The following is a 27,578-nucleotide window of genomic DNA, read 5'->3' on the forward strand; positions in this document are numbered from 1 at the left end:
TAAAAACTTACAAGTCCAAGAATATACGAGGTATCTAACGGAAGTATCTGGGTAGAGCAGCGAAAAACCCAAAATTTTCTTTAAAACTGCTATTAAAAAAAAATCTACTCGCACCTAACTTTTTAACGTTAAAAAGTTTTCCACTAAAGAACCATAGAATTGGTTTATTTATTAATACCAAAAAGTTTCCCAACACGTTTCGTGTTTGATATCCCTAATTTTATCGTCACAATATTTTTTTACTCTTGTATTTCAATTTTATATATTTTACATGAACACGTGACTTATCCAGACCAAAACCATGCTGAGGATATTATTATTATTTTATATAATTATTGCTGTTACTAATGGGCATAATAATGTAAGTATTCATTAACCTATAAGTAAGTACCTACTTAATTTGACCTAATTTGTAGGTTATAAAAGCAAAAGGAGCAAAATTATGAATTTAAAAAAGAAAGATTCCAGAGAGTGTGATACTAATAATAATGCATTATTAGACAAAGATAAACTTATTATCTTAATGTCTCTTTTAATCGTCTATTTAAAATTATCCCAAACCCAAATTGTCTTTTTGTGAAGGACAATTTTATCAGTTTATACTTACTTAGTTACTCGTATAATGCTCATTTATAATATCGTCAAACCACGTATATCAAAACTCACTAATTACCACCACAAGTTCATAGCCATAGTGAACCATATTGGTACTAAAATAAGGTTGGTTTTTGTTTAATATTTTTTTAGTAATTAGCGAGTTTTGACTGTCACCTCACGATCGAAAGAAATGTATCTAAAAATAACTTGACATGTGTATTCCCTCTATATTTGTCATATTTCCTTCTTTCTTTTGTTAATTTTGTCACTGTATTTGTAACAATGTCAGAAAATCGATTATTGACTGGCCTGTGTAAATTAATTTTCACTGCACCGATAGGTTAGGTAGTATTATTCCATCAATTAGCCTCGTGCATGAAGTTTATGTTTGAGCGAAATATGTTTTATTCGGATGTTTGTTACCGTTATATCATGTTACAAATGCATTTCCGTTTTTAAATTACCATTTAATTACTTAAAATTATAAATAAAAAGTACAAAAATTTGCCCGCGAAAAGCTAGTGAGCGAAACGCTCGAAACGCCACGTGACGTCACGCGTTCGACAGATTAGTGTCATTAGTAGCAAACGTCAGTTGGGCCGCCCAACGTGTGACGTCATCACGCTCTGTCGAATTCGCGCCAAAAATTATGAGCGTTACAACCGCTCAAAAATTTTCAACATTTTAAATATTTTTTAATAAAATAATGTTAAGGTTTACAAAGTATTTTTATCATTTCCGGTGTTCCAACGATATAAATTATGAATCCAAAAATAAAAATAAATTCATGCATGGAGCTAAGTATCGTAGAACTTGCACTATTAATTATATTAATAACGGGTCACTCACGTATTTAACATGTCTGTGTCTCACGGAAGTTTTGTTATCCTTGCACTATTAATTACGGACTGGACATTAATAACGTATATTAATAATATCTATTAATTAATTGAACAACCTCGCTTACTGTTACTAAGCTCAATATGGACAAACTCCCTTGAGAAATAATGATCATATAGTCAGCTGTAGAAACTTCTCAGAGCGTTTGAAAAAGGAAAGGAAATATTAATTAGTAGGTAACATCGTTACAAGTCGGTTTGTAAATTTACATTTAGAGCATAATTCTTATGAACAAAGTGAGGGAGTGTCGTTATTATCGTCATGCGTTCATATGCCATGTTAGCTTAGCTTGTTCCGTAGTTAGCTTGGCCCGACCCTAATAAATTATTTTCTTAGCTGAGATTTTGATGTGTTAAAAAGACCATATTAATATTCTCTTCGATAGATTTTTATATACTTATGGTTACCTTAATAACAGGTGACTTAATAACATTTGTTAAACACAAAAATACCTACAATTAAAAGGTATGCACTTCAAGAAAATAACAAGTCAAATATATAAAGTAAGGTAATACGGAGAAAATTTTGAGATTAATCTTTTTTTTTTCTTTTTTTTTAATCTACATATTTAAAAGGAGCCTTTATCACTGAGACATGTCGGCTCCGTTGGGCCTCTACATTACAGTTTCAATAAGTGTTAGTATACATCAAAAAAACTGTACACGAATTTCGCAGTTTTAGACAGGGGTTCCGCCAATATCGTGTGAAAAACCCCAATGTCAGTTACTGCATAACCCCTAGCTTCAAATAGTTGCGCCCTCTTGTCTCGAGTCCGAACACATTCCATTAGGAAGTGCTGTATATCCTCGACAGAGTCGCAAATATCGCAGTTGGGCGACTCTGCTTTCCTCATCAGATGAGCAAACATATTCAATGGAATGTGACCGGACCGAAGCCTGTGAGCGCGTACAATTTTCGCCCGGTTCAAGTCAGCCACTTCCCACCAGGGTATCCGAGGAGGCTCACATTGAATGGTCTTGTACCAGATTCCTTTCTCTTGCGATCTTTCATCAAAGAACTCCTTCCAGCGACCATATATTTTACCTTTATACTGTGCGACTATTTCTGAGAAGTCTGGAGCGACATCAAACTCAGTTCCCTCAGAAGCAGCCGCTGCCGCCAACCGGTCAGCCTCCTCGTTTCCCACCAAACCGATATGTGACGGAACCCACTGTATTTTCAAACACCTTCCGCAATTTCGGAGCTTAGAGATTTGCATTAAGATTTTGTACGCCAGTAAAAAGCACCGTTCGCCTGAGACACACCGGCTCAAATGCTGAATGGAGCTTTTACTGTCCGTGAAAATTGCCACATTAGGATAATTTTGATTTTCAACAAACACTAAAGCCTGATAAATCGCACTGAGTTCCGCGGTCATTATAGAAACTCCAGCTGAAATTTTATATTGTGCTCTTGTGGCACTAAATGGATCGAAAAAGGCAGCCCCTATTTTTTTACCGTACTTCGACGCATCAGTGAATATTCTATAAAAATTAATATATTTTCTATTCAATTCTTGAACCACATCAATACGCAGAGCATTGACGTTGTGTGTGTGTTTTGCACCAATAACAGATTCTAAACCGCTGTGCAAGACTTCATGTAATTCAATTTTTGACACCCAAACATCTAATTGAAACATTGGTAATGGGAATGACGACTGAATATGTTCTTCAGAGATTTCCTCATTTACGACAGCTAGCAAAGGTTTTTTCCTTGTCTTAGTCCAGTACCCTCTTTGGCATGAGGCCCGCAACTCCAGAATCTCATCAACCGTGGCGCTATTTGACCAGGTCAGTGATTTCAAGCAAAACCTAGTGGCCAGTAACCATCTACGGAGATGTAATGGCACAAGACATAATTCACTTTCCATCACGTGAATCGGTGTATAATATTATAATCTTCAATTAATCTTAAGATATGCTAAAGTTTTGCTCAAAAAGATACAGTACTTATAATTGGCAAAGATTTGCAACTTTTTTCCATTTCAAATATACCGGATATTTGTACCAACTTCCGTGAAATGGGATAAACATAAATCATCATAATTTATGTCTGGAATAACTCAATTCTTATGTATTATTTCAGAATTGTTTAATAAAAAACATTCGTTTAAAAGCAAATCTCTCCAGCGAAGAAGATGAATTTAAATTAAATTTAAAAACTTTACCCGTATCCGTAGTATCTTCTAGTTTACTTTAAATTTGAATTCAGTGTCCCAGAAACTAGATTTAAATAATTTGCTCGGTTAAACATTTAAAATATCTACTGCTTTTGTAAGCTAGGTTTTAAAAAATGTCAAGAGAAAATAGTATACAACGAAAGAGAAAAGGAGATAAATACAGATACACTAATATAGAATATTGATACTACCTAATAGCAAAGATAGATATAACTCCCTAATAGATGGATACAGTCTTAGGAAAAAACGTGCCTCGAAAATCACGAAAATTTGATTCTCGATCAGATGGCGCCACTAGTTTTGGCCTACTCTCGTATAGAGGGCGTTGACTGTTTCATTTGTTATTTATAATTTTAACGCAAATCAGTAAAAGAACATGGGTCAAAATCATATAAAAATAATTAATGCAAATAAAAAAATCATTTATCCATATTTAAATACATTTTAACGTATTTTTATAAATCTTCATTTTTAGTTTTAAAGTATGTCGATAGATGGCAGTGAAATTACAGTGGTTACAAAATTTACTATGACAGTACCGCTCTATCTTATTATATCCTCATTGCTAATAGTATTAATAGTACTACTATTACTATACTACTATTACTATAGTACAGCCGCGGTTAAGACATCCAAAAATATCTGAACATCCACTTTAACGTCTTGACAATAGAGGCGTGTTCAGATATAATTATGTCAGGGCCTTTTGGCCCCACCGATATATCTGCGGACAACTGTAAATTGCAACATTTCATTATTTTTTAATGGTCGGTTAATCATGAACTTTACAAATAACTTGCTGAGTGAATAGACATTCGAGCGTGTGCGAACCGTTTAGCAACTTGCGGCAGGCAACCCTTTTCCGGTCTTCGTATTATTCTGTAACCTTGTCTCTCTCTCTTCTCTTAATAGATTTTGACCACAGCGGCTGCATTACATTCCTTATGCCGGGGCCACACTAACGGTCCCAGTGTGGCCGTATGAAAAACGTAAAAACGTTGAATTAACGCATTGTCCGGCGTTTCCCGTTAGTGTTGCCCCAGCATTAAGTGCGGGAACTAAGCTGGTAGATCCGCTCGTGCACACTCATTTGTGACTGCAGTAGCCAATATCTAGCGCTCGTCCACGTCTCTTACTAAATTTTGATAGATTAAGGCAATAGGGCCTTTAAGGGGCCCACTGATTATTAGTCCGCCGGACGATATCAGCCTGTCACTTAGAACAAAAATTTGACAGTTCCGAACAACTGACAGGCCGATATCGTCCGGCAGACTGGTAATTAGTGGGCCCCTTTAGAGGATCTTGCTTAATGTCAAAGTCGAAATCAACCTTTAATAATTGACTATGAAATTTATTGTACCAAGTTTACACGTAAAAGACACAGGAAAAAATACAGTCACTAAATCAATCACCTAATTAAACGTATACTTCGTAAAACCCTTAGCCATAAAAATTTTAGGAAATGGTGATGTTGGATGGTGATTTGCTGAACCAAAAGATAGTGCCACTAGACTTATATTGACCGGGATATAGACCGTAATTACCTTTTGTATTATTTACGAGTTCCCGATATTTCGACGCAGTTACATGCATCATGTTCACGGGTCACTGCGTCAATATAAGTCAAGTGAAACTAACCGTGAATCATTCAAAACTCAAAAGATAGTGTTTCCCTATCTTTTGAGTTTTGAAACACAAATTACAAGACTTAATTATTTCAGAAACTAACCAACGATGCAGATCTACAGTCGGAGCTCCTACCACAAGAGTTAAACCCATTCTTTGTACCTGCGGAGGAGACAGTGCGTCTATTCATACCTATTATATTCCCTTGTTGAATGATTGAACTATTATTACTAACGTATAGAACCGACACACAGAACCAGGATTTTGCGCCATGATTTAATAACAAACTATAGAAGCGGAGCGTGAATCTCGCGACCTAAACGCGTAAGCGCCATGAATTTTACGGCTCTTACGGCGTTTTGTTCCCGTGGTACAGGTTACGATTGCGACAATTTCATTGTTTGGTATGGCTTCTCTATAGTCTATATCTCAATGGTCGAATTGCCTAAATTTATCAGTTCTCAATTTTATGGTAAAGATGTGTAATAATTTATGTTTATCAGATAATTTGAAACATAAAATAAAAGAACAAAAAACATAAAATAAAGGTACATCTCTAGAGCCTTACAAATTTGTGACAAACTTGTATTACTCTATACAATAATAACACACACTACACACACACACACACACATACACACAGAGATACGTATCTGATGAATAATATAAATGATGAAATTACAGCAAATGCAGTCCATGCCACTCCCGCTGCGTTTACGTCGAAACTCTGAAGTCGTCACAATATCGGAAAACACCACAATGCAACAGGTACAATCGGGGACATTCCCGGTGAACCACTTCAGAAAAATTTACCTTAATCCTCACGAGCGAGTTAACGCAGCCTCCCATAGAGATAACCAATTAAGATGCATTTAGGATATTAAGGGTAAAAACAGGTAATGAGACAAACAATAGTAAGGACAGTTTATTAGTTGTTATTGTTTAGGCTAAACTTCGTCTGCCCATAAAGATAACCAAGTAGGATAATTTTTTGGATTCCTTATCTTAGTTTGCAAATGCCGGTCGTCACAAAGACAATGTATGGCAATACACTTTACCTAACCTTTTTTTTTCAACACGTACATTTTTAAGTGCCATTGACATCTACAGTGACTTTTATGATATCTCCAGTCCCTTAAACGAGTCCCTCAAACGTTTAAACGATTTTTGCCCTTAAGGTGGTTCACCGCGAATGTCCCCGATGGTACATTAACGCCTCCTCAGCCATGAATCGCACGCTTAGAACGTGCACGCTTGACGCTGACTCAGATAAATAAATATGTAGATAAGTTAAATCTCAAGGATCCTGAATTGGATTGGGCGGGGTAAAACTAAATTAGTAGGTCCCTAAACAGGGACAAAATTTGGGATTAATTTAGTCTGGTTCACGAGATTTTTTCATTAAAAACAACTAATAAACATCAAATGGGTTTAATCCCTTTGCTTTGAAAGTCGCCTTATAGAACAAAGAACTTTATTGCTTTCATGTTGGTACTCAGGGCTTACAATATAATTAATACCTACAGAACAACACGGTGTTGCAAATTTATATCTTAAAACGAATACAATGATCTCAAAATTAGAAATAAAATATAGGATTAGTTTATACAAATAGGATAAACTATACTATAGTAGATATAAGGAGAATATTAATTAAACTTATTGGCGTTGACTCTTGCAGGGAATTCAAACAATAATATATCAGGTAGGTTCTCAAGATATACAAGAATTTTATATATTTTTGCTCTTAATGTAGGTAATTCTTTTAGAAGGGATTATAAATTCTTATGGTCATCATCCCTAACACGCCGCAAGTATACCTACCAACTCAAGGCTTGCCTTGAGTATCTAGGTATCTTGGGATAAGACTAAAACTTGAACGTCAAAACGAACGAAATGAGATTTTTCTGGTTAATATATACTGGTGCTAACAAGTTACAGGATTTGTATAATTTCATAATTATGTTATCAGGTGAAGACTTACACCCGCATCGTCGCTGGAGTCGTTTTGGTGCTGTCTGCCATCGTGGAAATTGTGTCGTACATTTTGGAGACATACGCCACATAATTTAGAAATAAATATATTCGTTATAATTTTCTTTTATTTACTCTTCGTGTATTTTAGGGTAAGATAGCCGACAGTGAATCAGTAGGACACGTGTAACCAACGCTTATTTTTTAAAATGTGACGTGTTTAAAGTCAAGCTTGTGTTTGATCGAATGGAAACCGGCGCAGGCGCACATCAAAACCACATGTTGCGACATTGAAATAAAAAAAAAACTGCGTCGTGTGCTGTGAATTTTTTCAATCATTTATTTTTTTAACATTATACAAAATACATGGAATTAAGACGAAAAAATTCAAGCCTAACATGGTGAATTTAACTGCTCAAGTAAATTGATGGTTTTATACGGAAAAATACGAAAAGACAACTGAGGTCATGGTCAGGACAATATTCAGCCAAAACTTTTTAATAGGTAAGCATTGAAAATAAAAAAGTTTTATTAACAAACATTTATTCTTCATATATACCGTTTCTCTTCTTCGCTCTGACTCTCCTTGAGACGCTTATTTTTCTTTTCCGGACTCTCGTTCAAAAGCCTCCTATTATACCTGTTCGTCATATAGGGGTCCTCGACGCCCATGGTTTTGTATTTATCAAACGTACCCATAAAACTATTGACAGCTTTATTAAACGCTCTTCTATAACTGGTGACAGGCATTTTTTCTCTTAAAGTGACCACTGGTTCGAAAGGTATGATCATACCTGCTGCCGACGCTATGAGAGGAATCATAGGCGCCGGTACATAATAGGTCATAATTTCCATTGCACCGTTTACCATACACGTCCCAACATTTTTAAGGACAATCTTAACTCTTGGACTATTGAAAAAATCTTGAATAGCTTTTACTATGGTATTGTAAAGTCTTATGAGAAAGTTTGGCTCATTTTCTACAACTTCAGTTTTTGAATCGCTTGAATTGTTTGTGATGATTGGTTGTATGGTGGTGGCATTTTGAAGGGTATCGTTTGAATTTGATTTGGCGGTTTGAGTTTCTACAATATAGACGTCGTTTTCAGTGTGCTGAGGCTGTGGGTTAAAAACGAAATTTAAGGTAAAAGCAAGGCTTAACCCATTAAAAAAACAAGAATACCCCAAGATTTTTTAAAATAATCATTGATGTTAATTGAACATGCGTCCTGTCCAAATTACAAGCGATTAATATGACCAAACGCTTAAAACTCCATCCTCCAAACAAGAATCATCCTTCTAGATTATTCATATTTAAGTTCCTAGAAGAAAATGAGACCACAATCTCTGGTGTCCAACACAAACAGTGTTCTTTGTAAGACAAATCCGAAAATAAATCTTAGAAGTAGGTAACCTTGTCACTGAAAGCCGGCAATTTTACAGAAACATACCTTTGTTTTGTTACAGTGCTGCGGCAAATATGACAAACTATTCTAGGATATACAGTATACAACTCTGGGATATTATTCCTTTCAGCTGCTGAGCGTTCTGTTTCTAAGAAACCAGTAAAATGTGATCTCCGTTTATGCACTTTGCAAACGTTGTCTTAATTTTTTTGGAACATGTAGGTTACTAATCTCACAGATATTTTCTTGTTATTTAATATGATCCTTATAGGAATGAAAAAATGTTTCATGTAGTTCCAAACTAATACACAAAATTGTTCCAGGCTATTTTCTTACTACATTTTCTTAGTTTATTGATAGGAAATTCTATCGAATCTCAGTTGGAAAAAACCATTTTGCTTAAGTGTGTCATTTTAAGGGCAATTTTTGAAACAAATGTGACAGAGCTTTGAGGTTATTATTTTAAGAGTTTCCGTAATTTCTGTTAGCAATATGAACTAGAAACTTACCACAACTTCATCCGCAGCGGCGAACACGAACAAACAAACCAGAACTTTGCTTGTTATCATTACGATCCGGGGCACAACATGTTTTCTGCAAAGCATGGATGTATTGGCGAATGCCGCTGTTAACTTAAGCAATAAAAATATGATTATATTTGAAGCAAAGCAATTCTATTACTGCCGATATTTTTCGCAAAATATTATGCATTGTTCACAGCTTGGAGTTTTACAAGCAAACAGAGGCATTCGGCAAAGAATTTTAATAAGTGAGAGTCCCAAACCAGCAATGAAATCCAGGAAACGGCCTTTTTCACGACATAAGGCATTTGCAATATAACACCTCTTAAAAGTACACATGTTTCAGAAAATAAAAGAGATTTCATAGGATTTTTAGAAGGACTTTTGTAGGCTAGCAATTTGTAGCTAGGTTTCATTTTAGTAAGAGTGTATCTAATTGAAATTAATTAGAAATCATTTCAGTTTTTTGGCAAAGAATACATTTTTTCTTATAAATAGTAACTAGTTAGATCGATAGTGGATAGTTCACATTAAACTCTTTATACTAAGTTTATCATAATGTCGTAATCGCATTCAAAATCTGTGTAAGCTTAAATAAAATTTATTCTTTAATGTATTTTCGAATAACTTGTTAAACTTTGACTCCAACCTTTTTATCGATCATAAACCACGTGCAAATTAAATTCAAGTCATAAATCCAGAATGGAAATACAACATTATAAAAGTAGGTCGCACCGCGTATGTTTGTGCGTTAAGGAAACCGAAAATGAATTTCTTTATCTTCTGTATCTTGATACTGATGAGTATCGTGAGAGCGATTCCGCAGGTAACGAGTTTTATTTTTTGATAGCATTTCGTATGCATGATTGGAAATCGCATTGTAGAAGAGGCAGATAGGAGTATAGACTAGATAAGACTTAAAACGGTACCGATAAATGTTTTTGCATATTCTTATTTTGGCACATTATCTTTCCTATAAGGAAAGAACAAACAAAAATAAGCTGTAATAATATTGTGCTAAAGAAATATGCAGAAAACAGTAACATAATCGTTAAAAAATTGCGATATTATTATGTTTTATTAAATCTTTATACGAAATAGCTGCCTATATTGTATTTCTTACAATGGCAACCAACCAGTGTTTGTCGTGGTAGGCAATTTTTGTGATACCACTGTCAAACCAATTTACTTAACCTATCCATTGAGCATCTCACCCGAGATATTTTTAGTAGGATATTACCCAGGGGTTAGGTACCTCTTTTGTATTTATTGGAAATACTAGTGCCCCTAGAAAAGAACCTTGAGCCGGTGAAGCGAAGTAAGCATACAAATGTATACTTACATGAGTCTACTGTAAAAATCGAAATTTCCTTATCTCCCCTTCTATAGTTTTATTTAATCGTTATGTTGTATCTTCTTCATTCTTTTTCTTCTATTTGTTCATTGTATGTTATTTTATGTCTCTTTTCTTCTTGTTTGTTACCTTCCGTGATTGTTCTCACCTGATGGTCTCATCGGAAGATCAGCGCTGGAAGCCACCAGCAACATGTTGAGATGAGGCCATTTCGTGGCACTTTAATCTTATTTTATGTTTTCTTTTATATTATGTAATGTCTTGTTTGTGCTTACGAATAAAATCTTATTTTATTCTATTCTATTTTATTGCTCGAATAGGCAAGAATGATAGAGAGGCAGGTAACGAAATTTCGCGGTAGACCTGTGGTCTTGACCTGGCCTGAGGCCTTCTAAACTGTGTTTAAGCTATGCACTAACCAATGTTACAGCTATATTTTTATTTTATTTTCTGTATTTTTTTCTTGGAATATTATTCTTTAATCTTATTCTTTAAGGTCCCGTACGACTATATCCCTCTGGGACGCAAGTCAGCGCCGAATAACCATCCGTCCGATGTCAACCTCAACTATGAGCGACTGTATCCTTCACGCCGCAAATATATTGATTAAACACCAATAAATACATGCGTTTAATTTATTTTTCCCCTCACTAGCTCGGAAAGCCGTCTTTTATCCTTTAAAACAAGCGGGGAAAAACGCATTTTATCCACTAGTGGGGAAAGTAATTTGACCTTGGATGGAGCGTGTTTAAGTAGCTTGACAGATAACAAAACGTAAAACGCTCATAATAATGGTTCGTTCGATATGAATTATCATTAAATAAATGGTTTGAGAATCTAATAAAAAATACCAAATTTAGCTTTATTTAATAATTTTAAGTCATAAACCTTAAAATTCCATAAGAAACGTTAGATTTTTTATAATGATGTTAAATATAATTCTGAACGCACAAGTTGAGTCGATGCAATTTCAAAACGCATCGTTGACATTTCATACGTCAGAACAGAAATGTCAACATTGTCAACAAAATTTTTACTGTTCTTCACACCGACTCACGTAAAAATCAGAATTTCTAGTGTTTTCTGTTATAATATCGTAAAAAAATTAGTGATTTCAGTGATGAAGATGATCTAACGCCTGTGGATGTTGCTCTTTCCTCGCTATAGTGAGGGGAAAAGTTTTGTGTTACACACGGGTGCAAATGTATTTTACTTCTCGTGGGTTGAAACACTCGCGGGTAAAATACAACTTTGCACCCTTGTATAACAAATAACTATTCTGCCATTCGGCCGGAAAGCGTCACGTTTCGGCACTCTTTCCGGCTCCGTCGAACAGAAAAATAGTAGTAGTAGTATTTGGTGTCCAAAAGGTTAAGATTTCCCTTATTGAACCACGAGCGTAGCGAGAGAGAAAATCTAAATCTTTTGCCTGATCGGGTATTAACATTAGCACGAGGGGTTAAACAACCACTTTACCCCTTGAAAAACAAATAACTATTAACAATGTTATTAGCTTTCGAAAAATACTAATTAGGACCTAAGTCTTTATTATAACTATGGATTCAGAAAGTTGAGATGATTTCAAAAGAAAACAACACATTTGTTCGACTAAAGCACACCTCGTAACTTTAATACAATAAATACAAATACATCAAAAACATCACCAATAACAATAAAATATCTACTTGCTTACATACTAACATAAATTTCAAATTTTACATCTAGTGGGACATATCCGAATAGAAGCAAACCACGGACGGTAATTCAAGATGGTGGATTGAAACAAAATGGCGGACGCCGTGGACATACTCGTACTATAGGGACCTAGTCCCTATGAGCAGATCTTAGGGTGTCGACCAGTTGACGTACGTCTACGTTTCTGGGTACTGGGGACGCTAGCTCGGCATAGCGGCTGTGGAAATCTTGACCCTGAAATACAGATGAAAATGACAAAGAAAATTAATGACATTATGTAGGCCACAGGTATTATTAGGTACAGATGGTGTATTCCTTTAGGGAGGTATTTATCCAGGTCATATCAGTATATGAGAAGGAACGCTACATAATCAAGATCTCTTCTTAGGAAATACAACCGCCTTGCCCCAAGGAACAATTTCCTGAAGTATCTCCTAAAGTGCTGAACAAACTGAGATTATACTAAACACACGGATTCTGAGGTAAAAAAACAAACAAGAGCTGAGATTATGGGGCAATCACATTGATAATTCTGAATTTAGGAGGAGAAAGCGAGGAGAGAAATAGAAACAATAGCAATCAAGAGATCTGAACAGAAACCAGAGAGAAGGATTGAGGTTCTAAAGTACTATATTTAGAGAAACGAGAACTAATACTTATAATAGAATCCTTAGTGCAGGTACTGTACGCGCCAATTCCGTGCATTCGGAGGTCGAGGAAGTGGGGGGGGGGGGGTGTGCGCCGCGCTCGTACGTACAAAATGACACCACTCTGTCATGACGCCCAACATTCCTAACATTCCTCAACCATGCACGGAATTCGCGCGCGGACAGTAGTGATACTAGCGGTTCTAAAGTAGAATTTTCAGAGGACTACATTAATAGAATCCTATTTTAGAAGGTACCTATTTAAACACAACAATTCGACGGAATTTAAAGCAATTAGGAACAATGATTCCAAAGTAGCTTCATTAGAGGACAGAAATAGAGCTTTAAGGGTAGGAGTTCTTAACGAGTCGTCAGAACATCTTGTATCTCGTTATTTTAATGACTGCTGAATTCTTCAGACTATGAAATCTTGTATATCGATGTTTGTAAAATATTTTATCTAAATATATACTTTTCACCTCAGCAGCTCGAACAAGCCTACTTTCGTCACTCCCTGGAGTGAGGAAAGTGCGACTTTCCTCACTCCAGGGAGTGAAACAATGTAGCTTTTTAATTTAGTGAAGGCCATGAACTTCATACTTTTATTTAAAAAAAATATGGTATGGTACGGTAAGGTACGGTACGGTACGGTACGGCACGGTACGGTCCGGTCCGGTCCGGTCCGGTCCGGTCCGGTCCCGTCCCGTATCGTACATATTATAATACTTTTATTTTCTGTTTATTCTGTGTAATTCGCAATACATTTTAACCTTTAATATGTTCTCACTACTGAGGTGAAAAATTATGTGTGCAACACGAGAGCAAAGTTATTTTACATCTCGTGTTTTTGAGTCCCTCGCTACGCTCAAGATTCTACCTTAGAATCACTCGCTTCGCTCGTGATTCAATTATAGAATCTTTCGCTTTCTCGGGACTCAAAATAAACACTCGCAAGAAAAACCAACTTTCCTCTCTTGTTGCACAAATAACTATTTACCGACCGAGTGAGGAACCAAGGTGCAAGTTGTGGGATACTTTATTACGAAATGACGTATATGACGTCGGATACGTCATTACCAAACTTAAATGGAGCTAAACGGGACATGTTGCCAGACAGAGTAATGGCAGGTGGGCCAAAATGTTAACGGAATGGTGGCCGCTTTTAGATGAAAGGAGTGTCTGGCGTCCATTGGCTTGTTGGATGGACGACATTCGGGGCGGGTCACTTCTGGATGAGATTGGCTCAGGACCAGGATAAGTGGCGTACTCGAAGAGAGACCTATGCTAAGCAGTGGGCGATAGAAGGCGGATATGATGATGATTATTACCAAACTAAAATGGAGTTGGGCGGGACATGTCGCAGGCGGAGTGATGGTAGGTGAATATCGCCGCTTTCGGACGAACGGAGCACCTGGCAGCCGTTGGCTGACGACATTCGGAAGACAGTGGACCACTTCTGGATGAAATTTGCTCAGGACCGGGACAAGTGGCGTACCTACTCGAAGACGAGGAGGCGCACTCAGCAGTGGGCAGTAAAAGGCTGATATGATGATAATGATGATGATGATGTTGATGATGATAATATGTATTACTTACCAGCGCCGTGCAAATCAGTGCGACGACCACACAGAACGCCAAAAGCCACTTCATGGTGTCGTATGATAGATCCACTCACGCGCTGGTTTTATATACTGCGCGATTTAATCAACTAACTAAAGCGTGTAGAAATATATTTGTTTCGTTGTTTAGTTACGGGCGTAAATAAAATTATAATGTGTGAAAAACCGTGGTTATTAATCATTTACGGTTCCTTAAGGACTTTTATTATGAAGTTGGTACTGTATTCTAAACTGTAAGGGCATTTATTTGCTTTTAGCTCGAATATTGGTCCAATACATAATTATTGTCATTTTGTACCCACAACACAAGCTTTATTGAGATTATTTCTTCAACCAGATGAATTAGCGCTGGTAGCCTAGCGGTAAGAGCGTGCGACTTTTAATCCGAAGGTCGCGGGTACAGAGGGAAGGTAAAGTCACCTGCAAATCCTGCAATAATAAAGGATATTCTAAAAAATTTTATGAATGGTACTGATACCATCACTCGACTGATCGATCAGGTTTATTTTGAGGATCAAATGTCTGTATAGGACCCATTGTCTTAAAGTAATACAAAAGTCACAAAAGTTAAACTTCGGCACCCGCACTTTACTGACGAAACGCTTCATATATACAAAATGACATTACATCTATACCTTTTTTGTTTGACATGTATTCCATCATATATTTAGTTTTAATATGACGGTAATTTTCCAATACCTTTTAACTTATAATTGTTCGTTTTTCATAATTTGTATTGTTTTTGATTTATCATTGTTGACATTTCATATATATATGTTTGCATGCCGAATAATTGACGATCATAATATGAATTCATATAGATTAGTGTAGGAATAATTTATCATTATGAAAGAAATAAACTAAACTAAACATCGTGACGTCAGCATGTAACGTCGCTATCGCTTAGAAGAGTTAGAAGCCGTGGAAAACAAGGAAATTGCGATTTGGTCGGTGAAATATTGCGTTTATGCATATTGTTGCCATATTATGTTATTCTTCGAAGGCCGCAAAAATATATGACACGCTCTTATGGCTCTACAATAGATACAGTATCAGATATTGTTGCGGCCTTCGTTGTGTAACTTGTGTTACATATTATTGCAGGCGACTTTACTTTGTTATCAAACATAACATAACGTACCTAGTATTTTCATTAACTGCGTAACGAATGAAGATTTCAACGACATTTTTATCGGCAAGTATGAAAATATTAATATAATCATTATCTTGCAATGGAACAAACGGGCCAATAAAGTTTAATAAAGTGAATGTTTTTATTTTTACTGACACGCTTTTATCACTTACCCATAGTTATTGACTAAAGTAAAAAAAATATCTACACTGATACCTACTCAGCACTAAGTGATTTCGCGGGTTAGCAGTTATATTTTTTTTTATGTAACAGGAAGCAAACGAGCAGACGAGCCGCCTGGTGGGAAGCAGTCATCGCCGCCCATGGACATAAGTAACACCAGAGGAGCCACTTATGCGTTGCCCACCTTTATGAACCCTAAATACCTGCTTCTTGAAGAACCCCATGTCATAGCGCAAGGGAAACACCTCAGAAGGTAGCTCATTCCACAACTTGCACGTTCTGGGCAAAAACGAGCTATATATTTGTTTTATAGTTGGTCAAGCAAATCTTGACAGTAGAAATAGGCGCGAAATTCAAATTTTCTAAGGTACGAGATCCCTTCGCACCTACATTTTTTAAATTTGCCGCCTTTTTCTATTGACAAGATTTGCTTGACCAACTATAACTACTCAGTTTCTACAAATATTGCAGGCAGGTTCGAGAAAAGGAAACGAGATATGCAACTATCATCAGAGTCACAACCTGACGGTGACGACTACGTGGGTGTAGACTTACGGCGCGATTCGGGAAATGAATTAGAGATTTACTAGATATGAAATAGTAAAGATATGTGACGTCCCACGGGTAAAGGTACCTTATGGCGGTTGAAGCTTACGCTATTATTAACGCCGCTCCAATTAATATTGGATGGCGCTTGAGTCGCATAGCGCCGCAATAATTTGCGACGCTATGCGACGTAAGCGCCAGCCGCCATATTGTACCTGTTGCCGTGAAATGTCACATCTTTACTATTTTATATCTAGTGAATCTCTAATTCATTTCTCGAATTGGGCCGTTACTTTCGATGTCGGAATTTGTATGTAAGTAAATTATTTAGTCTATGAAAAATGGTAACAAAATGGAAATAATAAAAACCTTGGGACACATTGTTTTCTTCTATAAGAGCTTGTGATGAGTAAGTAGAAATAAAGTAAAAATTCCTAATTTAATATAAAAGGGTAAGTTGTACAACTAATTATTTTCGCTAAGGTACCACTAACCGAATAATAGGGAAGAGTATTGTAACGTGAAAATCAATAATAAACTTGTTCACCAAAAGGCCGCGACCTTGACAAGTTGAGCCGTGGACATTTTGCCCGCTGTCACCTCGGTAACTGTCACTGATGATTAGGGTTCTCATTTAGTTGTCTGACATTTAAAGGCGTCTTTAGGTAGGTAGGTAGGTACCTCTCGTGCCGAATGATGGTCCCTATAACAGTATGTATGTATGTACCTAAACACTTTATTGTACATAAGACAGGTTAAGATACAATAAAAAGTATACAATGTACAAAGGCGATTATATTCCTATAAGGGATCTCATCCAGTCAACCTTTGAGCAATTGAGAAAAATAAAAATGAAAGACAAACGAACACTATGTACAAAAAAGTAAATTGTGGTTTCTTAGGCCGCTTTCCCCACTTGGCGTCGCGGTATCGGTGCAGTACGCAGTATTTCTTCCTGATTGGCGGCTGGCGCGCCCTCGACTCCGCGCCAATCTCGATCCTGTCTTAATCTGACGGTTACAATTTGTTGCTGATGTGATGACGTGTGGGAGAAGAGGACTATGTCGTCAGCAAAGCGCAGGTTTATTAACCTCTTGCCGCTGACTTCAATGCCATTAAGAAATACCTACAATAAAACCCGCTTAAGGGGTCTCCGGCAAGCGCGGTTCTCCATACAATCTCTCATTTTAAACCGACTAGCTATATAGATTGCTCGGAAACTTTGTACTTACAATAGGATAAGGTATATCTATGTCTGTAATTAGTTTATGTAGCTTCAGATACCATAGTTAAAAAATACAGCTAGTTTTTCATACAAAACTTGTTCTATTTCGTATGTTTTATAAACTGGAGCTATATAAACTAATTTCTGACCTAGATATACCTCATGTCATTGTACATGCAAAGTTTCATTATATCCAACACGTAGTTTTAAAATGAGAGCGGAACTACGTTTGTACGGGAAGGAGCAATTCGGCCGAGCTTGCCGGGGACTCTTTAAGCGAAAAGCTAAGTATAAATTGTATAAATGTGTATGAGAACAGCAGCGATCATTGTAAAATAGCATAATATGCGATAAATCGTAATAACCAGATTTGTTGGTAGGTTTTAGTGTAATAGTCGCATTGGGTTTATTTGGGTTTTGGTGTAATAGTCGCATTGGGTTTATTTGGGTTTTAGTGTAATAGTCGCATTGGGTTTATTTGGGTTTTAGTGTAATAGTCGCATTGGGTTTATTTGGGTTTTAGTGTAATAGTCGCATTGGGTTTATTTGGGTTTTGGTGTAGTAGTAGTAGTAGTAGTAGTAGTAGTAGTAGTAGTAGTAGTAGTCCATGGCCACCATTCTAAAGGCTCATACGTAACAGTATTGTATCTACGAACGAACTGAAGCTGCCCTAAAAACGGACAATACATGCTGAACACTATAGTGCCTTCTGTACCATTTTGCGTGACACTCGCAGTTTTTTCTTGTGTTCGTAATGAGTTATGTGTCTTATTTCGTACGTTTAACCGTTTTCGAAAGCCTGATAGACCTCTAAAACGAATTGCTTTTAGTCTGGGAGACCCATCATTTCTTTCCTGTCTTCGTAATGAACGCGTATGTTCCATATTTGGAACATTTTCAGTAAAACTTTTTTTAGAGCTTGACCATTGGTGCCAAAGTTTTGGAAATGATCGTTTGTTATCTCTTCTACCCATGATTTCTGATTCTTCTTTTATTATGTGAGTACTTAGCCGTAAAACGTTGTATTTTTCATCATTTATAGTCATTTCGCCCAGTTTTTCAAAGTCAGTGTGGATTGGGTAATGACATGATACGTAGAACTGAAAAAAAAGTTCAATATTTTGTAATAGTTATTTGTGCAACAAGAGAGGAAAGTTGGTTTTTCTTGCGAGTGTTTATTTTGAGTACCGAGAAAGCGAAAAATTCTAAGGTAGAATCTTGAGCGTAGCGAGGGACTCAAAAACACGAGATGTAAAATAACTTTGCTCTCGTGTTACACACATAATTTTTCACCTCAGTAGTGAGAACATATTAAAGGTTAAAATGTAGGCACGACACGACACGACACGACACGACACGATACGATACGATACGATACGATACCATAATAAAAGTATGAAGTGGCAGTTAATGGCCTTCACTAAATTAAAAAGCTACATTGTTTCACTCCCTGGAGTGAGGAAAGTAGGCTTGTTCGAGCTGCTGAGGTGTAAAAAATTTAACCATGTAGGTAAGTGGTAAGAATAAAAAATTTGTTTATTTCTTTAGTGATATCTATTGCAGATTATAATTTCTAATTTACCTACACCAACATACATATTTTTTTTATTAGCCTACTTTGGTGTCCCACTGCTGGGCAAAGGCCTCCCCTCGTTTTCTCCACTCGACCCTGTCATCGGCATTTTCCCACCATTTGGGGATCATTTACATACATATATAAGTATGATTAATATTATACGAGCATCATAAACGTAACATTGATCAGGTAGGATAGTAAAAAATAAAATTACCTACGCTATGATTTGCATAACATTGGCAATGATCAAAACAATTTAATTTTGCTTTACTTACCTGTAAAATGTACATAATCCACAGCAAAATCATTTAAATTTTCTTATTCCGCTATAACTAAATTTAAAAACAATGTAGGTAGTAAAGATAAAATCTCCCGACTATAAATCATGTTCACTAGTCTATACAAGCTATTATTTGTTACGTAAACTTAATTTAGTTTTATAGTCCACTCCACGTTTCAACTATGGAGTATAAAAATCACAGTTCAATAGAAAATAATTGAAATTAGTATTTTAGAATGATGATTACAGTCTAGTGTGTGATTGTGCTAAATTATTTTACTCTTACGTGCTGGATTGGGATTCAACAATTTGGTACCGTTTTACAACTGGTTTTGATACGACCTTGACGATCGTCTTGTTGATTGGCGCGCGAGACGTACGACTTTTTTTAGTCGTATCAAAACCAACATCAGATCTGAGTCAGCCTGAGTCAGCGAGTGTGAGTGTGTTTCAGGTAAAATTAAAACGAGAAAAATAATTTTACTGAATTATAATATATTTGCAACATATCCTTACTAAAGCGTAAAACCAGCCAGCCTCAGCAACAATCCAATCGTAGCCAAATATTCGAACAGTTACCAACTAAACAATCCTTTATCCGCCACGGGTCCACGAAAAGAAAAACATAACCTTTTTTTTCGTGGATCCGCGAGCTAATTTCATTAACTGATAAAAAATACAGATCCACCGAAAAATTCAACAAAATTAAAAACTTAATACATAACACAAACGAATAATTCAAACCTTTATGTTGTCAGTACTCTTTTGAACATTCGAAACTATTATTTAACTATTTCACGATAAGATAAAACGTTCGTTTTAAATCAACGTATGTTTTATCTTATTTTTAATTAAACACATGACAAACGCCGCATTAAAAAGACGCTTTATGCATTCAGATATATTTTTAGATTTCATGAATTCACTTATAGTATCAACATAATTTTATAAGTTTAAATATATTTTTCAAACACTAAGTAAGGACGCTAGGCACGGAGAATTAAGTACACTAACCCGCCTGTTTCTATCAAACGAATCCGCATAGTCCTGCCTATAATGCCGGCGGTCAATGCCATTGGGCGTGCGGGACAGCAACATACGATAGAGATAGAAACAGTCGGGTCCTTACTTTAAAAACAGTATCAAATGTTCTAATTTCGCATTCCAAACCCATCGTAGCTTCCAAATTTAACAAGAAACGTTAGTAAACTCACAGGTTTGTATAATGAGGTATTCGCTTGATGTGGCTTGATATGATAATCATTCTACATTGCCATTACCAACCGAAAACACATTTGTCCAAATATAAGGGCAAAATATAGGTTTGCAACATTTAAAACTTTCGCGGTTTGAACACATATTAAATCACATTTACAAACGGGTCTATCGCGAATTTATTTTGTTACCTTTATAAATAAAGCCGTTAAACCGACGTAATAAAATAAATTCGCGATATACCCGTTTGTAAATGTGATTTAATATATAGGTTGGCCATTTTACTAGAAGTTGTACGCTTACACTTTTTTTTAATTTAGACATTTGTATGTAATCTCTACTCAGAATCACGAGCTTATTCGTTCCAAGATTTTTAATTCCATTCTGTTACCGTTTTTATATGACAGTAACGGAACGGAACGATCGAAAAATGTATGGAAATTTTGGGACACTTCTCCTATAGGATAAAAAGAGCTCATGATTCTGAGTAGAAATAACATTAAAAACAGAAAAGCCCGTTAATCCAAACGAGGAATTACTTCATTGCCTTTATTAAATTGACAATGTTGCAAACTTGTCCCAAATTTCCTTAACACTGTCCCTGCATTGTGGGTCAAATATGACTCACTGAATGATAAATTACCCTTTTATTTGGACTGACACATTTATCTCATTCGCTCAAGAATAATAAAGGCATGTTCGTGTTAGTTCATAATGTAAATGTTCCCACATGATTTCCATTTTCCTTTATAATTCAAATAAAGTGCATCATTTGCATTTCTTGTGTTCATAATGATTTTATACACAAATAATGCGAGTAAATGTCATGTTATTGTGAAATTAATGCAGCAAAATAATGAAACTAGATTTTTGTCACTTGTACTGTATACACATGATTTATTTTGTTGTCGCTAATATTTTATCATGGTTTATATTCAATGTCACTAAGCGATAGTGTATACACAGCCTAAGATTATAAGATACTATTATTACAACTTTGGACAAGAATATACAGCTATGTGTGTAATAATAGGTATCTATTCGGTGCATTTAGGTAACATTAAAAACAGGATGACTATAAAATCACTTTATACATTGGTAACACTCTTACCTTTGGTAACTAGTCTTACTTGGGTATGCAGTGCTTCTAATGTAGTAAAAATGGACCATTCAAAAAGTTACCCTAATGTATTTTTTTATCGCGTTATAAATCGCTTGCCCTTTTTATCTTGAGACAGCTAAATTTGTAATGGGTCACTTAGAACTAGAGATTTGTGCAACGTTTTTAAGATATCACTTCGGATAAATTCGTAAAAACAAATATATCCGAAGTATTATTACAAACACATTTGCTATACATTCTATGCCCAAGTATATAATTTGACTAGCGCACTGGTGGATATGTATTTATTCATAAATACCTTACGGTCCTGGTAATCTACTTAATATTATTACAATGGTAATATTAAATTACGGGGGTATGATTACAATGGATTGGATTAATTATTATATAGAAAATTAAATAGCAACAATGACGTAAGAATAAAGAAGCAAACAGGTTAAATTAAAACAGAAAAACTCAATAACGTACCAAATACGGTTATCAGAATTTTAAATTGAGCAAAATTCAAGTTTGAAAAACACAGTGTAGAAGACACCGATTTTTTCGAGACCAAATCAATTTAAACAGTTAATTTAAGTTATCAAGAGCTCTTGTTATGATTTATTTTATAAACAGGTAAAGTTTTGTGATACTAAAACCTATATGGCTTGTTTCTTCTCATGTCATTGGTTAGCAAAACATTAACTACTAAAATTCAGTCAGGTTATTTAAAGCGCGATAAGCGATAATAAAATTAATTATTCCTGCACCTTCTGTGTCAATAGGATTATGCCTAGGATTAGTTTTTGATCTGAAGCTTAAGATAATTTTTTCAATGGGTCATATATGTCCCACAGGGTAAATATTTGTGTGCAATATCAGAAAAGTAAGTTTAATAAATACAAGCGGAGAAATTTAGGTCACGAATTATGTCATCTTTTCGGATATTAACGAAAAATGTACTATGGGATGTCTTTACTTACACAGAGATTGTTAAAGTTATATGGACTTATGATTTCGCTATTTAGATAATTTATTATGAATATTTCGTGGCAGATGACAGCTATGTTTATGGCAATATACCCAGACCGATTAGTGGTATTTTCGATTATATTTTCTCAAGCGATAGATTATTGGTTAGACGATTGCTGTGGGTTGCTAAATTAAAAAAAAAACGTAAATACCACAATTCGGTTGACCAATCTTGCTTAGTCTATAGTTGTGTTATTTGAATAATTATAATGCTAAAATTTCTCTTCTATTTTATTTAAAGTCAAAATTAAGAATTGTATGTAGATTAATAAATTTGTCAATTTAATAAGTCAGTAGAAAATGTAAATTTAAAGATATAATAAAAAAAAACATTGGTGCAGTTTAAGCTCGTACAATGTTCAACTAAAATTATACTAGTTTCTTACTTCATTAAAAAAGGAAGATGCCCGTATCAGAGTTCGAACAATAAAAATATATTTACATCAACAATTTAAAGTAGAATAGTTATGCTAAATATTAATATTGCAAATGTCATAAGTCAGAGTGTCAAAATTTGTATTTTATTACAATCATTCATTATACACATTAAAAAAAATATAATCTATATGAACGACTATTTAAGTAGTTTTAAGACAGCATTTTTTTCATATGAAAATATAAGTAATATTTATTTTACAAATATATTTACAATGCTTACTGAAATTAGCTTATGAGTAAGATGAATACTGATTAGAAAGAAAAAAAAAACTGGAATTAAAATTGTTTGTGACTACTACGCTTTAAGGTCGAAGCAAAATAAATACGTCGTTATATAAAAATGTGCTTTATCGTCTATGGTTTTAAGTTTGCTTTTCAATAAGCCTATAATACTATCACACGTTTTTTAGAAATGAAACCGTATAGGTTATATGAAACATCTCGCCACTCGTCAGATTAAAAAGGCATTTAAAAAACTATTTACAAATGTTTAAATACAAAAACACCGAGATTAACAACAATGGCGACTTTTAATTTGAATTACTATTATATATTTAAACTATGCTAATAGAAAATAAAATCGTTAATCATATCATTATCAATCGTGTTCGTCATCCATCACGAATTTAATTCAATTTTTTTTTATAAAATTGATGAGTAGCGTACTTTATTTTGAAGGTTATGATTAATGGATGTAAAAGTTTTCTTTTGGAAATTACCACTACAAGAGGATAACAGTTTCAACCAACTATCACTTCACTTCACTTCATTTAAATTATTATTACATATTCGGGCCATTTTATTTAAATTTGCACACTACACTTTTTAATATGGATATTTCTACTCAAAATTACGAGCTTTCGATCCTACCAGGAGAAAAAAGTGTCCCAAGATTTTTATTTCCATTCCAATACCATTTTTCATAGATTTTGTATGAAGGTAACGGAATGGAAGGAACGAATAATGTACCTATGGTATTTTTAGGACACATTTTTCCTCCTAGTAGGAAAGAGCCTGATTCTGAGTATAAATAACATAAAAATTGCCAAATAAAAAAAACCTGTACAACATTCAATAAAATGGGGCCCATCCATGCTTCGAATTTGACAATCGTCAAATTCGGTTGTAAAACAACGGCCACGATTATCATTCAGATTTTACACATCTTAAAATACAATCAAATAAATCTTTGATTATACCATACGCTATTGGTTTCAAGATCTTGAATAAACTGTACGTGTTTATCACCAAATGCCAGATGTCGTTGCTTTCTACATTTCTTCGTTGTCATGTGATACGTTGGTTACGTTACGAGTACTAATATTTACTGTAACATCATTGTGATCCTTGTCTGTCTTGTCTTGTCCTTGTCTTGTTGTGAGCTGTTAAAATATAATTTAGACCAAGTATTATTTAGGTAACTATGTTGCTATGCCCTAACGGGTGCATGTTGTAACCTAAGATATAAATAAGACCTAATGTAAACACATGTATGCAATAAATGATATGACTATGACTATGAATGCCCGAAGGTCGATATTGGGACAGCCCAATATCAACCATCGGGCATTCAGACAAGGATCATGCGCGACTCTCTTTGGCGGTCAAACGGTTAAATAAAATGGCTTTTATTTTTAACCAGTCACTAATTTTGTATAACAAAGTCACCCAATAGTAATTGTTTACAAGATACAGGTAGGACAATGTACAGCTACTACAAAATGCGTCTTAAGTTGAAGTAGGAACGATCACTATTGCTTACAGAGTTATCTATATGAGTCTATATTATGACGATTATTACAATATTGGTGTTAATGATACTATCACAAAATGTACAATTTGCGAAGATTTAATAAATAAAGCTGATAATTTGTGAGCAAACGCGGACTAAAACTAAAATGTGGTAAACTAATGAGATGGTAGTGATGGTAAAAACCGTTAAACTTTACTTTACGTTAGTTAAAAAAAAATTATATTGTAATTGTAAGCTAAAATAACCAGTCCAGTAAATTTGTTCCATATTTGGAACACATTAATTACACTCGCAACTCGCAAGTTTATCATAAACATCAATTTATAACAATGTTTGTACTATAAATTCAGGAAGGATGCATACCACGCGAACATTAAACTAGCGAGCGTGTTCCAAATATGGCACATAAGGTTAAACCATGTTCCATGGACATAATGCGAAACCTTATGTTCCAAATATGGGACATAAGGTTAAACTATAAGGTAAAATTAGTCTAACGTTTTCCCATCATTTACTAAGCGATTGAACTAAAATTAAAACTAGCACTTATTTGAAACTTTCGACCCGAATTCGTGTAAAATGTCACACGCCATTTCCAAGTCGTTCCTAGTGATGCCTAATGCTCGTACAACGATATCTTTGGGGTAACCCTCGCCTACTAAGCGAGCAATGTAGTCTAAATTTATGTTTTCGTACGAGACGTTCTCACCGTACTTCCGGCCGTTTTTGTCGTGCGTTAGGGGGTTGAATTTTTTGGCTGGAATAGAAAATATTTTTTTGTTAGTTTTGATTGACCGAAATCGGAATCATTGAATTTTAATCAATTGTTAATAAAATAAATAACATTTCTTTACGTATTTATTTCATAAAGTGACATTCAATTACGTAAAAAGTTGGAAAAACTATAGTCCAATATTGGAACCAGTTAACCCAACCCAACCCTTTGAATGACTCAGTTCTACGCAAAATATTTTTATATAAATGGGAGAAAAAGCTCAAGAATCCAAAAATTTAATTGTTCATATTAAACGCGTGGACTATTGTTGTAGTACTGGACTATAGATGGATCAACTGGGTCATGGGTGCCTTTACGGTACATCTTCAATTACCTACGTAAATAGTATTACATACCTAGGGCAGTAAAATAAGAAAACTCGGGTAAATCCATTCGACCCTCTTAGGAAATATCTACCGTATTACCTTTTCTTAATACCAAAATCGCAACATCTGATACTTGGATTTACCCGTGTTTGAATTTAAGCGACTCAATTTCATGTGATCTGAGACTTTTTTACACGATGGCCCAGCGTAGCGTAGGCCAGTCCAAGGGACGCGGCTATGCGGTGAAATGAGATAGCAATATCATTTGCTTCCTCTAACGCTCAAATGCGTCTCTTGGACTGGTCTACGCTGGGCCATCGTGTAGAGGAGCCATTATTTAATGCCCGAGACGTGTACACTATTTTTCTGTTCGACGAAGCCGGAAAGCGGCAACTTCGTTTAGCGCAGCGGGCCGAAAGTGGACGCTTTCGGGAAATTATGAAACTCATTAACACTTACGTGTTGTAGCGAGTTCATTCCTCTCCGCCGCCACATTCTCACACGGCGGATATTTCTCTTCCGACGGGAATTTTGGCATCGCCGTTGACTTGGTTGGTTGAATGTCTCCCCCCCCCATTGCCGCTGCTCTACCCTATAAAATTTTCTTAAATTGAAACTTACGTGCTACAGCTAGTTCATTCCTCTCCGCCGCCACATTCTCATACGGCGGATCTTTCTCTTCCGACGGGAATTTTGGCATCGCCGTTGACTTGGTTGGTTGAATGTCTCCCCCCGTTGCCGCGGTTCTACCCATCAAATATTCTTAAATTGAAACTTACGTGCTACAGCTAGTTCATTCCTCTCCGCCGCCACATTCTCATACGGCGGATCTTTCTCTTCCGACGGGAATTTTGGCATCGCCGTTGACTTGGTTGGTTGAATGTCTCCCCCCGTTGCCGCGGTTCTACCCATCAAATATTCTTAAATTGAAACTTACGTGCTACAGCTAGTTCATTCCTCTCCGCCGCCACATTCTCATACGGCGGATCTTTCTCTTCCGACGGGAATTTTGGCATCGCCGTTGACTTGGTTGGTTGAATGTCTCCCCCCGTTGCCGCGGTTCTACCCATCAAATATTCTTAAATTGAAACTTACGTGCTACAGCTAGTTCATTCCTCTCCGCCGCCACATTCTCATACGGCGGATCTTTCTCTTCCGACGGGAACTTTGGCATCGTGGTGGACTTGGTCGGCTGGATGTCCCCTCCGCTATTGCTCGAGGGCAACGACCTTTGCCGCGGCGGCGCTCTGTGGGAGCAGAAATCATTGTTAAATACACACATACACCTACACTAAAACACAATTTACAGTACATATGGTGCTATCTCGCACTAGTGCGTAAAAGAGCACTTTTCGTACATATGTCGAAAGTTTAAATAGCCATATGCACTGTAAAACGTTGTACGATACACGTGCAAATAGGTAATTTGCAACTCGTGTCGATTTAAAACACTCCCTGCGGTCGTGTTTTAATT

General features: G+C 35.7%; 3 protein-coding genes and 2 long non-coding RNA genes across 5 annotated transcripts in view; 2 read left to right on the forward strand and 3 right to left on the reverse strand.

The window, feature by feature from the left end:
* Positions 1-216: 216 nt before the first annotated feature.
* Positions 217-7,399, forward strand: LOC134751904 (uncharacterized). Its single transcript, XM_063687456.1, has 4 exons — positions 217-361; positions 5,401-5,481; positions 5,990-6,073; positions 7,278-7,399. Exons 1-4 carry the CDS (start codon positions 302-304, stop codon positions 7,371-7,373), a joined length of 321 nt encoding a protein of 106 aa, XP_063543526.1. The 5' UTR covers positions 217-301; the 3' UTR covers positions 7,374-7,399.
* Positions 7,400-7,805: 406 nt separating this feature from the next.
* On the reverse strand, positions 7,806-9,442 carry LOC134751809 (uncharacterized). Its single transcript, XM_063687295.1, has 2 exons — positions 9,195-9,442; positions 7,806-8,398 (listed from the first exon to the last, which is right to left on the reverse strand). Exons 1-2 carry the CDS (start codon positions 9,288-9,290, stop codon positions 7,829-7,831), a joined length of 666 nt encoding a protein of 221 aa, XP_063543365.1. The 5' UTR covers positions 9,291-9,442; the 3' UTR covers positions 7,806-7,828.
* Positions 9,443-9,835: 393 nt separating this feature from the next.
* Positions 9,836-11,183, forward strand: LOC134751821 (uncharacterized). Its single transcript, XR_010128709.1, has 2 exons — positions 9,836-10,032; positions 11,057-11,183. It is a non-coding gene; the product is annotated as an uncharacterized LOC134751821 (long non-coding RNA).
* A 976-nt stretch (positions 11,184-12,159) lies between these two features.
* On the reverse strand, positions 12,160-14,733 carry LOC134751912 (uncharacterized). The gene is made up of 2 exons (XR_010128717.1): positions 14,499-14,733; positions 12,160-12,489 (listed from the first exon to the last, which is right to left on the reverse strand). It is a non-coding gene; the product is annotated as an uncharacterized LOC134751912 (long non-coding RNA).
* Positions 14,734-19,938: 5,205 nt separating this feature from the next.
* The window catches only part of LOC134751884 (E3 ubiquitin-protein ligase CBL), a 137,732-nt gene continuing 130,092 nt past the window's right edge, over positions 19,939-27,578 (reverse strand). Inside the window, exons 13-14 of the mRNA XM_063687430.1 lie at positions 27,200-27,351; positions 19,939-25,760 (exon numbers count right to left, since the gene is read on the reverse strand). Coding sequence (XP_063543500.1) covers positions 25,543-25,760; positions 27,200-27,351 — 370 coding nt within the window. The 3' untranslated portion in view covers positions 19,939-25,542. The remainder of the gene's footprint in view (positions 25,761-27,199; positions 27,352-27,578) is intronic.

The sequence above is a fragment of the Cydia strobilella genome, chromosome 23 (genome assembly GCF_947568885.1).
Source record: "Cydia strobilella chromosome 23, ilCydStro3.1, whole genome shotgun sequence".
Taxonomy (NCBI): Eukaryota; Metazoa; Arthropoda; class Insecta; order Lepidoptera; family Tortricidae; genus Cydia; species Cydia strobilella.

Excerpts from the sequence above, each read along its gene's own strand:
- LOC134751904 (XM_063687456.1), top strand. The coding sequence starts at position 302 with ATGCTGAGGATATTATTATTATTTTATATAATTATTGCTGTTACTAAT. Across the intron at positions 5,482-5,989 it reads TTGTACCTGCGGAGGAGACA|CAAATGCAGTCCATGCCACT; the intron begins GTGCGTCTATTC and ends ATGAAATTACAG. Across the intron at positions 6,074-7,277 it reads AAAACACCACAATGCAACAG|GTGAAGACTTACACCCGCAT; the intron begins GTACAATCGGGG and ends TTATGTTATCAG.
- LOC134751809 (XM_063687295.1), bottom strand. The coding sequence starts at position 9,290 with ATGCTTTGCAGAAAACATGTTGTGCCCCGGATCGTAATGATAACAAGC. Across the intron at positions 8,399-9,194 it reads CCGCTGCGGATGAAGTTGTG|CCTCAGCACACTGAAAACGA; the intron begins GTAAGTTTCTAG and ends TTTAACCCACAG.